General features: G+C 36.3%; 1 protein-coding gene across 4 annotated transcripts in view; it reads left to right on the top strand.

Annotated features, from left to right (window-relative positions):
* LOC138334939 (protein mono-ADP-ribosyltransferase PARP14-like) overlaps positions 1-16421 on the top strand; it is a 68260-nt gene extending 51839 nt beyond the window's left edge. The window contains exons 19-26 of one of the 4 annotated variants that reach the window (XM_069283808.1): positions 1323-1502; positions 2391-2591; positions 3164-3396; positions 4080-4491; positions 4855-4994; positions 6781-6873; positions 8503-8674; positions 11083-16421. In XM_069283808.1, coding sequence (XP_069139909.1) covers positions 1323-1502; positions 2391-2591; positions 3164-3396; positions 4080-4491; positions 4855-4994; positions 6781-6873; positions 8503-8674; positions 11083-11360 — 1709 coding nt within the window. In that variant the 3' untranslated portion in view covers positions 11361-16421. Of the gene's footprint in view, positions 1-1322; positions 1503-2390; positions 2592-3163; positions 3397-4079; positions 4492-4854; positions 4995-6780; positions 6874-8016; positions 8051-8502; positions 8675-8996; positions 9038-11082 lie in introns of those variants that run through there. The other 3 variants (XM_069283810.1, XM_069283811.1, XM_069283809.1) reach the window with 3 other exon arrangements.
* Positions 16422-17231: the final 810 nt, after the last annotated feature.

Here is a 17231-nt window from a genome sequence, read left to right as displayed (position 1 = left end):
ATATACCACTCCGCTAGATGTATGTGTAACCCTGGTCAATACTAGCAGCAATATACCACTCTGCTAGATGTATGTGTAACCCTGGTCAATACTAGCAGCAATATACCACCTGGCTAGATGTATGTGTAACCCTGGTCAATACTAGCAGCAATATACCACCTGGCTAGATGTATGTGTAACCCTGGTCAATACTAGCAGCAATATACCACTCTGCTAGATGTATGTGTAACCCTTGTCAATACTAGCAGCAATATACCACTCCGCTAGATGTATGTGTAACCCTGGTCAATACTAGCAGCAATATACCACCTGGCTAGATATATGTGTAACCCTGGTCAATACTAGCAGCAATATACCACTCCCCTAGATATATGTGTAACTCTGGTCAATACCAGCAGCAATATGTCACTTGGCTATATATATGTGTAACCCTGGTCAATACTAGCAACAATATACCTCCTGGCTAGATGTATGTGTAATCCTTGTCAATACTAGCAGCAATATACCACTCCGCTAGATATATGTGTAACCCTGGTCAATACTAGCAGCAATATACCACTTAGCTTGATGCATTGTCAGAAAGACCTCAACTACAACAAGTAGAATGGTTTTAACTTCTTCAAAGCTTTATAGACTTTTATGGTTATACCTTTTTCACTGCTAAGGAGACATTAATATGAGCTCTGCTGTTTCTAGAATAATACAGTATGACGAATGAAGGATAAATAAGTTGAATATAGATAGATATGCCCACAATATCCAGGAAAAAAGGTGTTTTTTTTATAATTTCATAAAATTTGAAGTACAGTCAAACCTGCCATAGCGACCCCTTTTGTATAACTACCTGTCTATTAATACCATTTTCTTTTATGGTCCCAAAAGTAAAATTAAACCTGTGTATAGAGACCACTTGTCCTTGTCCCTTGGGTGGTCTTTATAAACAGGTTTGACTGTAAATTATAACTAGCCTTCTGTGGTTTAAACTTTTAATACTGCACTTCTACTTGAATAATTAAATGAGCTTATTATTTTTTTTTTTATTTGTGAAATTTGATATCTGAAATATTGATATCTGAAATATTGAAAAGTGCATTTAACCTTTAACTCATCCTCCCCCCCCCCCCTGAAGACACATTTGAGCTCTTGTAATTCAAAAGTTGGAACAGTTCATTATGAATGTTCAGTGGTGAAATTGTTAATATCATGATACGCATGTATAGATACTTTCTTTGCAATATTCACTTTCTTAAATTCAAAAAATAATGATTTAATATGAGAGATTGCAATCAAAGTGACAGAAATACTTGTTCTCTTTATAATAGGAGGGGATTTCCAGTCCAAAGGCTTGGTGGCGACCTCTGGTGGTAATTTATCGTGTCGGTATATCATCCACGTCAGGTCTTGTTCACGTCCAGACGATCTGGCACAGGCAGTGTCTGGCTGTCTGAGAGAGGCTGACCGCCTCAGGTGTACCTCACTCACATTGCCTGCTCTTGGCACAGGTAAGTTCATTAAAGCATTTCCAACGTCATAAAATAAAAAATAACAACAACAACGCACACATACAGCCAAGTAAAGGATTAATAAATAAATAAGAAATAAAGAAAGTACACAATAAAAAACATATTCAAAGCAACAATATAATGTTTAAGTGTTTGCTGTCCTGGTACTCTTTTTTCTTCCTTATAGTTATTGTCTATAGTTTTGTTACCTGGTGCCTACATTTGTTCAAATGGTTGATAACCCAAACATTAAGTGATTATTAACGTGCTTTGAGGTTGAATAAGATACATTTCAGCTACAGAGAGTCAAGAAATGGTTGTTTCACATTTGGGAAGGCCCAGTTCAATAAATTTCTTAATCTAAACATTGCATCTTAAAAGCAAATAACATACCTTGTGTACACAGGATGTTTTAGCTTTGACTAATCCCCAACAAAACCCCAATTTCAACTCCTACCCCCTCCCACCAACTAAAACCCCACCCCTTTCACCAACTAAAACCCACCCCTTTCACCTCAAACCAAACCCCCACCAGCCTACCACCCCAAACCCCCAGTACCCATTCCCTAACTCCTCTCCCCTATCCTCATATATCTCCCTCCACACCACCCAAACTCACCATTCCTTCCTTGTGGGTAGGTAGTGATTGTGATGTCATTATTCCATAAAGAAACATCTTTTTCTCTAAAAAAAAAAATTGTGCTCCACACTTGATGTCACAATCAATCCATACGCACAAGGTCAGATAACTCTGTAATATACAAATACAGAATAGTGCAGACAAAAACACCACAAAAATAAACTTATTCTTGAATAAAGCTGTTCTAACATAAAACTAATCATCTATAATAATATGTATACTGAAATTGATCTGTTTAAAAAACATAGGACAAGTCGGTTGCCCCGCCAACGTTGTAGCAAGCGCCATTTTCACCTCCATAGGGCAGTACTCAGGACAGCTCCGCTATCTAAAGAAGGTTCGTGTTGTCATATATCAGGCCGATATGGTGGATGTCTTCAAAACACAACTCAAGCGCCACCTAGGGGGAACACAAGCTGCAGCAACACAGAGACATTCTTGGTCCAAAGGTACTGCTATGGATCTGTGATTCTTGCTTTAATAGTTCAACGTCAGGAATCATGTAGTTTGAAGTGGTGAGGCCATGCTCAATCAAAATGGCTGCCATCTAAAGACTTGACTTGTTGGGCCCTGATGAATTAGATAATTGATAGTTTCTGCACTATCACTTTCTAGGAAAACTTTTTGTTTGTGTGTAGCCTCACCACTTCAAACCACAATTTTAACAGTAGTTTCTACTGTAATAGGAGCGGGTCGCTGTGGTTTGTACATAGTGTTAAATAAGTCTTTGTCACTCAGCTGACGGAGCATGCTTCTTTGGCTCAGTCAGTAGAGCCATAGATTTCCACGCCGGAGACCCAGGTTCGATTTCTGGTCGGGGCACTCGACAGGAATGTTTTTCCCTGTTCTTCTACATTGGCACCCAACTAAATAACCCATGGAAGGTGGTTAAAGAGTCTCGGGTTGAGATTTAGGAAACATTCTTACTTGATTGATGTTTATCTAACTTGATTGTTATTTATCTAACCTGAGTTACCTTTATCTAATTTGATTATCTAACTTGTTTGATCTTTATCAATAGATAAAAAAGAAACACACAAATCCAAGGAAACAAGGACAAAATACAAAAGTCGTAGGTCACGGCCATCCTCTTCTCCAGTCCCTGACAAGGTCCAGTTTTTGATGTGGAGCGATTCTCAAAGCGATATTCGGAAAGCTAAATCACGCATTGATCAGGCATGCCAATTGGAATTCAAAAAAGAAAAAGTGCCATCTTCTTATCAGGAGGACATCAAAATGATGAACCAATATCAGGTATGTGATGTGAACAAATATTATTTTAAGTGACAAAAAATAGCAACAGATTTTTAGCGCACATGGTCCAAAGGGCTGGTGAGCTTATGTTATGGCGCGGCGTCTGCTGTCCGTCAGTCTGACAACATTTCCTTTAAATCACTACTAGTCATAGAGTTCTGCATGGATTGTAACCAAATTTGGTCAGAAACATCCTTGGGGGAAAGGGAACAGAGTTTGTATAAATTTTGGCTCTGACCCCTTTGGGGCAGGAGGGAGTGGCCCAAGAGGGGAAATAGAGGTAAATCCTATAAATTGCTACTAGTCCGAGAGTTCTGCATGGATTGTAACCAAATTGGCCCAGAAACATCCTTGGGGGAAGGGTAACAGAATTTGTATAAATTGGCTTTGACCCCCTTGAGCAGAAATAGTGGTGCCCAAGAGAGGAATTAAAGGTAAATATTCAAATTCCTTCAGAAAAGAAGCAATGAACATATATTCAGAAGATGACTTGGCATTACAAACCAGGTGAGCGATACAGGCCCCCTAGGCCTCTTGTTAGTATAAAGTTTGTTACCAAGATATTACAAAATGAATAAAAGAAATGAAAGAAAATGAAAATGAAATGATAACATGTGAAGAGGGGTTAGATTATGCACAGTTATGACTGCAGTTTGTTTGTAGAAGTCTTCTCTTTATTTCAGATTGATGAACTTTATCGCCTTGGTTCTAGAAAAAATGTTTACTTAGATATAAATCAGAGAAGAGGGGAAATAACTCTTCAAGGGCGATATGCACAAACAACGAGTTTACTCCAGGAAATCCAGCATAAGCTCTATGAATTTAAGCAGCAGAAGGACCAGGTGGAGAAGGCAAAAACAGTGGCAGACTATGTTCAGTGGGTATATGAAGACGCCGGAAAAAGGTACAAGTTCAACGCAGTGGTCAACATGAACATTGAGAATGCTTACAAGGCTAAGAATGCTCAGACAAAGGTCCATGATAGCAGTGGAGTCACTTACGTCATAGACTTTCATAAAATGGAGGAATATGTGAAAGATTCTCCACACAAGAAATTTAAGGTAGAAAGAAGAGACCTCATGGCACGATCATCAGGTATGATTATGAGATTTTTAAAATGGCATAATGGTTTATTGGAACTTGCTTAGTACTAAAAGTCACAAAGGTTCAATGTCACATGGGCTGTGTCAAAGGTCATGAAGGTTCAGTGTCTCATAGGTAGTGTCAAAAGTCATGAAAGTTCTGTGTCACATGGGTAGTGTCAAAGGTCACAAAAGTCCAGTGTCATATGGGTAGTGTCAAAGCACAACAGTAGTAGAACACATTCATTGAGATTTTGATATATAATAATTTTCATATATAACATTCAATGCTTGCTAGCACTTAAAAGCTAAGATAAGCCTGTTTGTGAAACTGTTTCTCAGTACAAATCTCTTTCATATGATATATGTCCTCCAGTTGGAATACAACTACCATCCACATGGTCACCAATGGGAAAAGATACTTACAAGTTGGTGAACCTCTCGCCTAATGACAAGGAGTACCAAGATACAGTAAAGGCATTCCAAGCCACAGCCCAAGGAGCTTTTGTTCAGCAGGTAACAATCAAATTCTCCTTGAGGGTTTAACTAAGAAATCTCAGACCTATGGGACGATTCTGTAAATATGGAAATTATGTGTATGCAATTTCTTCTCAAAAGCCTCGGATCCTGCTAAAGCCTTCGTAAAAAACCTGACATGATTCTTCTTGCAATGATGTTTTAGCCTTAAAAACTTTCATCTTCAAATGTGTGTGTCAATCGCATGTTTTCTTCTGAAAATTCTGGTTTAAAAGACCAAAAGCATGAGAACACTCAAGTCTCAAGTTAAGATGAATGATCTGGGTTCAATTTCACATAATTTTCATATTTTCCATTAAACTTCTGTTAATGATAATTTCCAGTGGAAAATTTCAGGACAGGTAGATTTCTGAAGATAAGGAATGTTCATTAAACATGGGGACTGCTTATTGTATTCATTTGGTTAGTTATATATTTGTATGGACCAGTTATTATCCAATGGAGAGGGGGCATATAGTGTCATCTTTGTCCTTCCTGTACTTTCATATTCTGTCTCATCCTGATACTCCAGGGGTTACTATCCCTGACTTTATCCACCCCTTGCATATGTCATAGTAAAACTAAAGGCATTTCTAGAGACTAATCACAGGCCTACAAAGTCTTCTTTTGGAGACCCCAAGGGGCCAGAGGGGCGGGGCCCATTAGGGGAAATATAGCAAATTCTTTAAAATCCTTCTTCTTCTGTAGGATCGAATGAAGGGATTTTGTTCTAATTTGGTCTGAAGCTTCCTTGGGTGAAGGGGAACCAATCTTGTATAAACGATGGGTCTGGTCCCCCAGGGGCTGAGGGGCGGGGCCTAACAGGGGAAATATAGTAAATTCTTTGAAATACTTCTTCTTCTGTAGGAATAAAGGGATTAATTTCTAATTTAGTCTGAAGTTTCCTTGGGTGAAGGGGAACTAATCTTGTATAAACTTTGGATCTGGTCCCCCAGGGACTCAATAGGGGAAATAGAGCAAATTCTTTAAAACCTTCTTCTTCTGTAGGAATGAAGGGATTGATTTCTTAAGTTAATCTGAAGCTTAATGGGTGAAGGGGAACCAATTTTGCATAAACGATGGGGCTGATCTCCCAGGAGCCAGAGGGGTGGGGCCCTATACGGGAAATAAAGCAAATTCTATAAAATCCTTCTGTAGAAATAAATAGACCAAGTTCAAATCTAATGCCTTCAAGTTGGTAGCTTGTGTTCTTAGCCTGAAATAGGTGAGTGATACAGGCCCAATCGGCCTCTTGTTTTAAGATATTAAATTAGGTTACTGTTTGCGTTAATGTCCGTCTTAGTAAACACATGAATCAATCGCTGTGAATTGGAAAGACGATCACTGTTAAGCTAGCTTGTTCATCAATTACTTTATACTGTAACCACATAATTTTCCCCAACACGTCTACGTTAACTTTTGGGTTTGAACTAAAGTCAAAGTTGTACCCCTCCCGATTCAAAAGTGAAAGTACAATTACCCACCCCTCCAAAAATTATCTGGAACAATGTGAGAATGCTTCTTTTGAGACTACTATCTCATCCTTTTCTTTTGTATCTGATATATTTCCCTACCTAGAGGGTATGACAATGAAAGCACAACCGGAGGCTTGCTGAGGGTTTGGCATTCTTCTTAGTCATACCTTCAAGGTATGGAATATTCATTTTTCTCCCATACCCTCAAGGAAGGGAAATATTCTATCAAACTTGAAGACATTTCTAGCGCTTGTTGATATAAAATATGATGTAAATGTCTCTACATTCAGTGCATGCTTTTTACTATCTAGGCAGGCTTGCATCCCTTCCTGAATCAGCCGCTATTCTCACCTCACCAGTATCACCATAATCAGATGTATGGCCATAAACAACAGATCATCAAGGTATAGTCCATGTTAAATGAGTGTAGCCGAGTGTCTGGGTCGAGGTTGCCGAGGGGTTAAGATGTCCGAACATATTACCACAAGCCCCTCATCTCTGGGTTGCGAGTTTGAATCCCATGGGGGGCAGTTGCCAGGTATTGGCTGCTGGTTTGTTATTTGTGATAAAACTAAAACCTGGTTGACTTTGGTTTCTTCGGCAAGGATTATCTCCCTTAGTTTGACTCTAAACCACAATTTTTTTGGATAGAATTCACAAATGTAATCTATTGTAATAAAGCATCAACAAAAATTAAGATTAAAATGACAAAAAAATGCCATAGATAGAGTGTGACTACCTGAACAAAACCCTAATTTTGTCAGTCATTGATTCCTGACAGAATTGAACAGCAATAGAAATGTGTCCTTATGTAAATATCTAGAGTAGAAAACAAAAAGGTTTATGAGACCTGTGTTTCTGCTTTTTTCCCCCCAAGATTACATTTAAGCAATAATCAGCCGAGAGTAGAAAATGAGATCACTTCTGTTTTAAGTAGGCTTAGATTATTTGGTTTAGAGTCTTACCAACAGCTAGTCTGTGAGTTATTTAGGGCATGCCAGGTGTAGTAGGTTGAGAAAAGTTGGAGTCCTTGGAAAAAAACTCACCGGCCTTTGGTCAGAACCTACATAGGATTCGAACTCGTGACCCACAGGTTTGTTGTAATAGGTTGGGAAATCTTAACCACTCGGCCACTGCAGCCCCATTTGAAAGCAGAAACACAAGAAAGCCAATCTTTTTCCTGCTTTTCTTTGAGAATGTTATTCTGATTTGCTTTTTCATTCCCATGAAAAATTTAAAACTATACGCATTTACTTGTACTTATTCCTAAGATGAGTTGGTATACACTACACATGTAGATTTAAAAATCTAGGTGAATTGATACATTTAAAAAATTGATTCTTCTGGTGGAGAGGTGGGAGTTCTTACTTTCTGGAACAGTCAAATACGTTAAGAAATTTTCAAATATTTCAATCAAAATTTGCTTTTTAGGTCATCTGACTAATTATATACTTTTATTATGGACACAAAAATAACAAATACCGGTACTTAGATTTATAGATATTTTATTTAAAACTCAAAATTGATTAAATACGTGCAAATTACAGACAAAATGAAGATTTTTAGAAGCTAGGGAAAAGTGTAAGTTTTTCCACCTATTACTCATTGGAGCTTTATAGCTAGAATCTCATAGGAGAACTGGATGTCATGGCAACAGCAGCCTTGTAATCTATATCAAATGACATTGGAAAAGTCTTACCTCATTTCAAAGTTAGAAGTCCATCTTTGCACATTACAGAGTTATCCCCCTTGTGGGAAGGTACAGGTATTGATTGTGATGTCATTTCTTTGTGAACAAAACTTTGTAATTTTCTTTGAAAAATATGACGTTATTCTCGCTAACTAATGATGTCATGGTCAATACCTACCCACAATAGCAGGTAACTCTATAATATGCAAAAACGAATGAAGTCATAAACTAAAGTTATAAGGTACATATGTACCAGAATTAGCTGGAAGTAGCTAACTGTTGACATCTAAGAAGGGATATTAGGTAAGAATTAAGTAGTTAAAGGTTTTGCTGTTTCTTTCAGATTCAAAGGATCCAAAATAAATCTCTTTACCAACAGTACAGTGCCAAGAAACAGGAACTAGTCACTCGAAATCGACAGAATCCAGAAAAATGGCTATGGCATGGTACTTCCCCCGACACCGTGGAGAAGATAGCGAGGAAGGGCTTCGATCGTGGTTATTGTGGCAAAAATGGTCAGTACCTTTAATGTAAATGAACTGATTAATTCCGCATTTTAATTGATAATAACTTTTTCACAGCTACTAAATATGTGTTAACTCTATGGTTTTTAACTTCACCTGTATTTGAAACACTTCAAAGACAATTCAATGACTCGATTTCTTATCACAGGCAAAATGTAACACACTTGAAAAAAGTTGGTGTATGAGAATTTACAATGTACATATTTTAAAATACTGAAACATTAAGTATAGATTATTTCAAAAAGACCTGATAAGAATTGAAACAAATTGATGAATATGTAATATCATGATACCTGTATCTTTGTCCTTTCAGCCACTGCCTATGGTAACGGAGTATAGATGAATATGTAATATCATGACACCTGTATCTTTGTCCTTACAGCCACTGCCTATGGTAACGGAGTATAGATGAATATGTAATATCATGATACCTGTATCTTTGTCCTTTCAGCCACTGCCTATGGTAACGGAGTATAGATGAATATGTAATATCATGATACCTGTATCTTTGTCCTTTCAGCCACTGCCTATGGTAATGGAGTATAGATGAATATATAATATTATGACACCTGTATTTGTGTTGTTTCAGCCATTGCCTATGGTAACGGAGTATAGATGAATATGTAATATCATGATACTTGTATCTTTGTTCTTACAGCCATTGCCTATGGTAACGGAGTATAGATGAATATGTAATATCATGATACCTGTATCTTTGTTCTTACAGCCACTGCCTATGGTAACGGAGTATAGATAAATAATATAATATTATGACACCTGTATTTGTGTTTTGTTTCAGCCATTGCCTATGGTAACGGAGTATAGATGAATATGTAATATTGTGATACCTGTATCCTTTGTTCTTAGCACTGCCTAGCCATGCCACTGCCTATGGTAACGGAGTATAGATGAATATATAATATTATGACACCTGTATTTGTGTTGTTTCAGCCATTGCCTATGGTAACGGAGTATAGATGAATATGTAATATCATGATAACTGTATCTTTGTTCTTACAGCCATTGCCTATGGTAACGGAGTATAGATGAATATGTAATATCGTGATACCTGTATCTTTGTTCTTACAGCCACTGCCTATGGTAACGGAGTATAGATGAATATATAATATTATGACACCTGTATTTGTGTTGTTTCAGCCATTGCCTATGGTAACGGAGTATAGATGAATATGTAATATCATGATACCTGTATCTTTGTCCTTACAGCCACTGCCTATGGTAACGGAGTATAGATGAATATGTAATATCATGATACCTGTATCTTTGTTCTTACAGCCATTGCCTATGGTAACGGAGTATAGATGAATATGTAATATCATGATACTTGTATCTTTGTTCTTACAGCCATTGCCTATGGTAACGGAGTATATATGAATATGTAATATCGTGATACCTGTATCTTTGTCCTTACAGCCACTGCCTATGGTAACGGAGTATAGATGAATATGTAATATTCATGATACTGTATCTTTGTCTTACAGCCATTGCCTATGGTAACGGAGTATAGATGAATATGTAATATCATGATACCTGTATCTTTGTCCTTTCAGCCACTGCCTATGGTAACGGAGTATAGATGAATATGTAATATCATGATACCTGTATCTTTGTCCTTACAGCCATTGCCTATGGTAACGGAGTATAGATGAATATGTAATATCATGATACCTGTATCTTTGTCCTTTCAGCCACTGCCTATGGTAACGGAGTATAGATGAATATGTAATATCATGATACCTGTTATCTTTGTCCTTACAGCCACTGCCTATGGTAACGGAGTATAGATGAATATGAAATATCGTGATACCTGTATCTTTGTCCTTTCAGCCACTGCCTATGGTAACGGAGTATAGATGAATATGTAATATCGTGATACCTGTATCTTTGTCCTTTCAGCCACTGCCTAGGTAACAGAGTATAGATGAATATGTAATATCGTGATACCTGTATCTTTGTCCTTACAGCCACTGCCTATGGTAACGGAGTATAGATGAATATGTAATTTCATGATACTTGCATCTTTGTTCTTACAGCCATTGCCTATGGTAGAGGAGTATAGATGAATATGTAATATCGTGATACCTGTATCTTTGTCCTTACAGCCACTGCCTATGGTAACGGAGTATAGATGAATATGTAATATCATGATACCTGTATCTTTGTCCTTACAGCCACTGCCTATGGTAACGGAGTATAGATGAATATGTAATATCGTGATACCTGTATCTTTGTCCTTTCAGCCACTGCCTATGGTAACAGAGTATAGATGAATATGTAATATCGTGATACCTGTATCTTTGTCCTTTCAGCCACTGCCTATGGTAACGGAGTATAGATGAATATGTAATATCGTGATACCTGTATCTTTGTCCTTTCAGCCACTGCCTATGGTAATGGAGTATACTTCGCTGTAAATGCCTCCTACTCTATGGGATACTGCCAACCAGATGGCAGTGGACAGAAGCACATGTTTTACTCACGTGTTCTGACCGGCCAGTCCTGCCCTGGACATAGCGGAATGAGATATCTTCCTGACTTGCCAGGTGGCAATGGTATGACTTACGATTCAGCCACCAATAATGTGTCTACCCCATCTATGTACATCATCTTCCATGACAGCCAAGCTTACCCAGCCTATCTAGTGAGCTTCACATAGCCGTGTTCTGTCAGGCAAACCTACGTAGCCATAATATCATCAGTATGCGATCACTCAAGTGTAAAAGATACATGTAGATGCCCATCATCAAGAAAAAATTTTGAAATACAGTGTAACCTGTAAAAACTGGATTCCTGTGTAATCTGGATTAATTGACATGTGTGATATTTTCTTTCTTAACTATAGTAATACAAAGTTGTATAAAATGGAAAATTGTATACAGAACAAATATGTTGAACTCGATGATATCCACGCTATACATATACTTTAAAGTGAACAGTCGGGCAAGGATGGCTAAAGTCGGTAAAAATGGTGTGAATGTATCCAGTATAATTTCTTATGAAATAGAAAAATAAAATCTCTCGCCAAAATCTGTCTGCGTACGAAGAAATTAATTTAAAGTATGGGAATTCTAAAACGTCCTCCCGGCTCACTATGTCCGTGGTTACATTTCCACGCAGCCTCGTTTTCAATGCTTTCAACTTTTCTTTACTTAAATGGTCAGAACTGGGAAACTAAGCATAACTTGACCGTCGTATTAATAATTGAGAACTTTTGGAAGGCCAATGAACGCATTTAGACTGGTTTTCTTTGCCCGACTATTCACTTTAAACAGTACAGTGAAAAGAAATACCACAATTTCTGTCTAATGTGACATTTTTGTTGTGTAGAAATTTTTATTGTTCTCATGGTTACTATGTAATCTGAATATAAAAACAAGTAATTCTGTCGTAAACATTAATGGAGACATTGCTACAGTGATGAATCACGACTATTTCTACTTTAGAAAGAAATAATTTGAAAGTTGAAAAGCATGAGACAAATCATCCACAAATGTATCGATGTTATACAGTACTCTAGATACAATATGTAATGATACAATCACAGGCATTTGGCTCTATAGACATTTTTCTCTCTATATATATGCATGTTTAATACAGTGTCACAGTATTACATATTTATATTATATATATATATGTCTATAGAGCCAAATTATGCCTGTGATACAATGTGATTCTTTCTACCACTATGAAATATGCAAGTATGATGCCTTTTATATGTCAGAAAAAATTATCTTTTGTAATTTGTTTGCTAGTACATGTAATATGATCTAAAAAATGTTTGATCTTTAGTAAACTATACAAAATGAGGCACAACAAGATTTGTTACCACATGGGATTCGAACCTGCATCCCAGAGGTGGAGGGCTTGTGGTAATATGTCGGGACATCTTAACCACTCGGCCACCACGGCCCCTTCCTGTCAAGGTTCCTAAAAGATGTCGGTAATATGTATATAACGAACTATGTTGATAAAGTGATTTCATTGGTCACAAAGAGGTTCATTATAAACATGTCTTACTTTAGATTAATATTAGTTCTGCTGTAAAAACGTGGTCTGCCCAATCTTGTCAATATATATGAAGTTTATTGTAATACTTTTAAAAACTTTTGTAAAAAATCAATATTGTGTTTTTCACCTTCAAAGCTGAACATAGAATGCCAAATGTAACCAAATTCATTTTACATTATTATCACAATGGTTATTTAGACACTTTATTGCACATTTGTGGTGATAGTTAGAATTCTCTGGGCATATGTTACAGGTCTTATAGGCCTCTTGCTTTACTTTTGTTGTTGTTGTTTGTGTATAATTTTACCTCATTTTGCCAACATTAAACCAACTTCTGTGATATCAAGTTCAATATCATTTCTAATGACTAACAATTGTTACTTCATTGATTTGACCTTTGACCATAAGATCGGCTCCCCATAAGATCATGTGATGACCTTTTGATTTGAAGATGCTCCACTGCTGACTATTGATATTTTTTCACAATCAAAAACAGGAGCAGACAATTTAGTATTTTTCTTTAGTTACAAAAGTTACTTACTTTACATCATTACCACCATTGAAAAGTTTGAGCTTCTAATTTTACTTTAAGTTGAAAATACAAAAAATAATTAATTGCATCCCGAAAAAGATCTGTGGCACTTTATTCTATATGGAATGAAGTACTTATTGCGCATGCACCAAAAGCAAAATAAATTATCTCATATTATTTTTTGTGTTAATTAGACATATATATACAAGATTAAACACCAATTATTGTTCTAATGATGAATGCCAATTATGCTCTGTCGGCGATGATGCATCTTTAAAGCTGACAATGCAAGTTAAAAAATATACATTTGAGAATAAAAAAAAATAATAAAGTTTTTTTCCTCAATTTTCTTGTGTTTCTAAGGACGGGCAGTCGCCATTTTGTTTTAACTCTGCTTGGATACAACACCGGGTACCGACCCCTATATAAAGCGCGTGAACCACACACACGTGCAATCAGTCAAACGCTTGCTGTTCAACAATACTGCACTATATACCCAAGCCGTAATGATAATAAAATGGTTAGTACTTTCGATGTTTTCTCAAATAAAGTTTCTAAGAACCATATAAAGATATATACAGTTACATTAAAAGTAATGAATGAATTCATACTTTCTTTTCACGTGCGAGATCCATTTTGATTATAACGTAAACAAACACGGAAATTCTAATAGGAGATAACATTGTCAAACTAAATATAAATACTGCACTCACCTGATAAGGTTTCATTGAAGTAATAATGTCAGCTAGATCCCAAAATATGTCAAATACGAGCAAATAAAACACTTCAACATATTAGATATTACACGCACATGTACACGTGTGTGCCTTTGGTAGTTTATTTATGGAAGCGTCACTTGTTCGGGGCAGGTGGTCACGTGCAAGTGGCCAGTCGAGTACATCGGGTACGATAGCATACATGGAGATATGTGGACGGATTATTATCAGGATTTTTATTCATTTGTGAGGAAAGTTAAATTTGTGAAACCTCTAAATACAGCTTAGAAGAGTTGACATGTTTGCTTGCTAAAACCAGCCCTACACATATTCACAGGTAAGGTGTTTTGTTTATGTATTAGTAGGTGATACACAGTGGACAACTGCTAGGTGTATATGTACATGACTGAGCGCACGTGTGTCGATTCACGCGCTTTATATAGGGGTCGGCAGGCATCTCGTATCCAAGCAGAGTTCAAACAAAATGGCGTCTGCCCGTCCTTAGAAACGCAATGGGCTGTCTCAGAAACAAATTTTGAAAAAAGAAATTTCATTATTTTTTTTTAATCTCAAATGTACATCTTTTAACTTGCATTGTCAGCTTTAATGATGGATAATGTTTTGTAAATAATATTCTTGATTTGAAAATTACCTTCTATGTTATAGGTGATGGGAGGCTTCTGTTCTTGTGTTAATTTTATTGTCACTTTGATACATAGATTACCGCATTCGTTGTAATTGGCACCCCTCCCTGTATAAACGCCCCACCACACACACACACACTCACACACACATCCAATGGATTAAACAATTAATGTTTCACAATTGTGTGATGCTTACAACATCATAGTTTTATCAATAATTACATGTAAGAGTGATGTGTCATGAGTATGGAAAGAGTTTAAATATGGCCGAAGTTTATTCATCCACAGCTAACACTTTGGTTCTCTTTTTGTGGTAATTTTTAAGCGCCCTGGGCGCTAATTACTGTGAATACAGTAAGCCAAACTAGGGATACCCTGGTACTCATGTCATATGATCAAGAAGCCATTTTGTGAACATTAATGTTCAAAGGTCAATCCTATTGAATGGTTGATTAATTTTTTGAAATCCACAACATAATCAGTAAATGTTTGATAATTATGTTAAGAATGACAATCTGTACATTATAAACCTGTCTTACACCAGGTAAATTAATCATTCTTTCTGTGTTTTACCTTTATGAATTATTTTATATGATGAAAAAAATTATATTTCAAGTTTCATCATATGTATTTTAACTATCTGTGAACTAATGAATAAATCAGTAGTTTAGTTTTAAACTTATGTAATTGGAGTTTGAATTAATCATTTATTACATTGGTAATCATTTCTTGAATTACAAGACCCATGCAGCTATATGCTAGCTGTAGTATTAATATCATACATGCTAATTCTCTGTATTTTGGAGGGAGACTCTCCAATTTTGAACCCCCATTTTAGGCCATTTTAGCAAGTCCAAATTCTTTGATATTCAAAATTTCAAAAATCTTACTTACCATTAGAAAGAACAGGTCAAAATATGCAAAAATCAATCTTTAATTTCTTCATAAGGGGTTATTAAGTAGATTTTCTTGAGGTTAAAAGTTTTAACTTTTTAAAATCACCCTCATGTGAATTTCAAAAAGTTGGCAAGTATGTAATATGATTGTGATTTTTACCATTAGCTTGTATAATTATTATATATATACCGGTATATTACATATTATTATGTAATTGTCATATTGGGTAAACATGTACAAAATTCACAGCTGATCAAGCTTTGTATTAAGTCATATTCCATGTCTCTTGTAAACTCTACCATAGATGTGAAAAAAGGGAAGTAACCCTGGTTAGATTACTCCACAAATGATGTCCATCTCAGTTCAGTACAGTAATCTCAGTAAAGAAGTCTGTGCAAAACTATATATAATCAGTATATCTAATTGATACCTGGTATGTACAGTAAAACTCGACTTATAACAAAATCCAAGGGACCTGATATTTAATTCGCTACATACAAAGTTTGTTGTGTGGATAGAGTGATTGGAAATAAGCATACATTATTATATTGGGGAATGAGTTTTATTTCATTATAAATGAAAATTTGTTTTAACCTAATTCATAAGTTTTACAGTACATTACCTACATCCTCCCTTATCCAGATAGACTTTATTCAATGGTTTTTCATATCTGAAAGGCATATCCTTAGTACCTATAATTTAAAAAAAAATGTATTTGAAAACCAGACAAAATAGACATGTTACCTTCCAATAGTGATGTATGTTAATTCTATTTGGTGATGTCTTAATCATGATGAAATAGCCTTGATATGATTTGACGATTTTATGTATAGATACACAGTAAAGATTGCTGGCTAAATTATTTTTATCTTCTATTTACATTCACATTCCTTTATTTTGAATAAAAACACTACATCTGTTTTCCTTGTGATTTGCTGTTTCTGTTCACCCAGAATCAAACGTTTATGACAGATTAGTGCATCAAGTGACATAAAACTAAATTCTGATTGGCTACACACATGGCTACTACCAATATTTGCAATAGTGCCCAGGGAAGCAGGCACTAAGGAAATGGCGTGAAACTGAATGAGAATTTATTGTGATGTCACTATTACACTACGTAATTATAACAATGCGCACAACCGGTTCAAGTCGTCCAGATTGCAGACAGGCTGTGGTGTACAGGAAAAACAAGTGTTACTTTTCTACAAGGACAGTTTGCTATTTCCATATTGATCTACTTCATATGTGGTACTGATAATGTAACTACAGGATGTGGAAATGAAGAAAGCTTTCCATGAAGTGTTTCTGTTGGGATGAAATGAAAAGGAGTCATGCATACCGTGTGAGGATGATGTACTAAACCCACTATGGCCGTGTTGATTACCTCATGGTATTGTTTCGTGTTGGGATAGTTGCCTTCGGCTCAGGCACTATTCCATCCCTCGACAATACTGCCCTCTCAACCAGGCCACAATAGATAAGTATATACCATAGTGTGCTTGATTAGAATTTAGAGACCTCCAAACAAATATCATTCATAAAATATGTTTTATAATAAATGTAACTTAAAAAAAAGTCTCTCAAAAACAAATCTACTCATGGGTAGCTTTCGACAACCACCTTCTCCAGCCCAAACTGTGGTCACTTAGGAGCTACTGACTAACCTGGAGCGGGATAAACTATTTCTCTTACCCCAGACAGGGATATCCACAGCTTTACCGGTGTGA

Source organism: Argopecten irradians, chromosome 11 (genome assembly GCF_041381155.1).
Source record: "Argopecten irradians isolate NY chromosome 11, Ai_NY, whole genome shotgun sequence".
NCBI classification, from domain to species: Eukaryota; Metazoa; Mollusca; class Bivalvia; order Pectinida; family Pectinidae; genus Argopecten; species Argopecten irradians.
The sequence above is the reverse complement of the archived record's forward strand: the minus strand, read 5'-3'. Positions and strand labels throughout refer to the sequence as shown.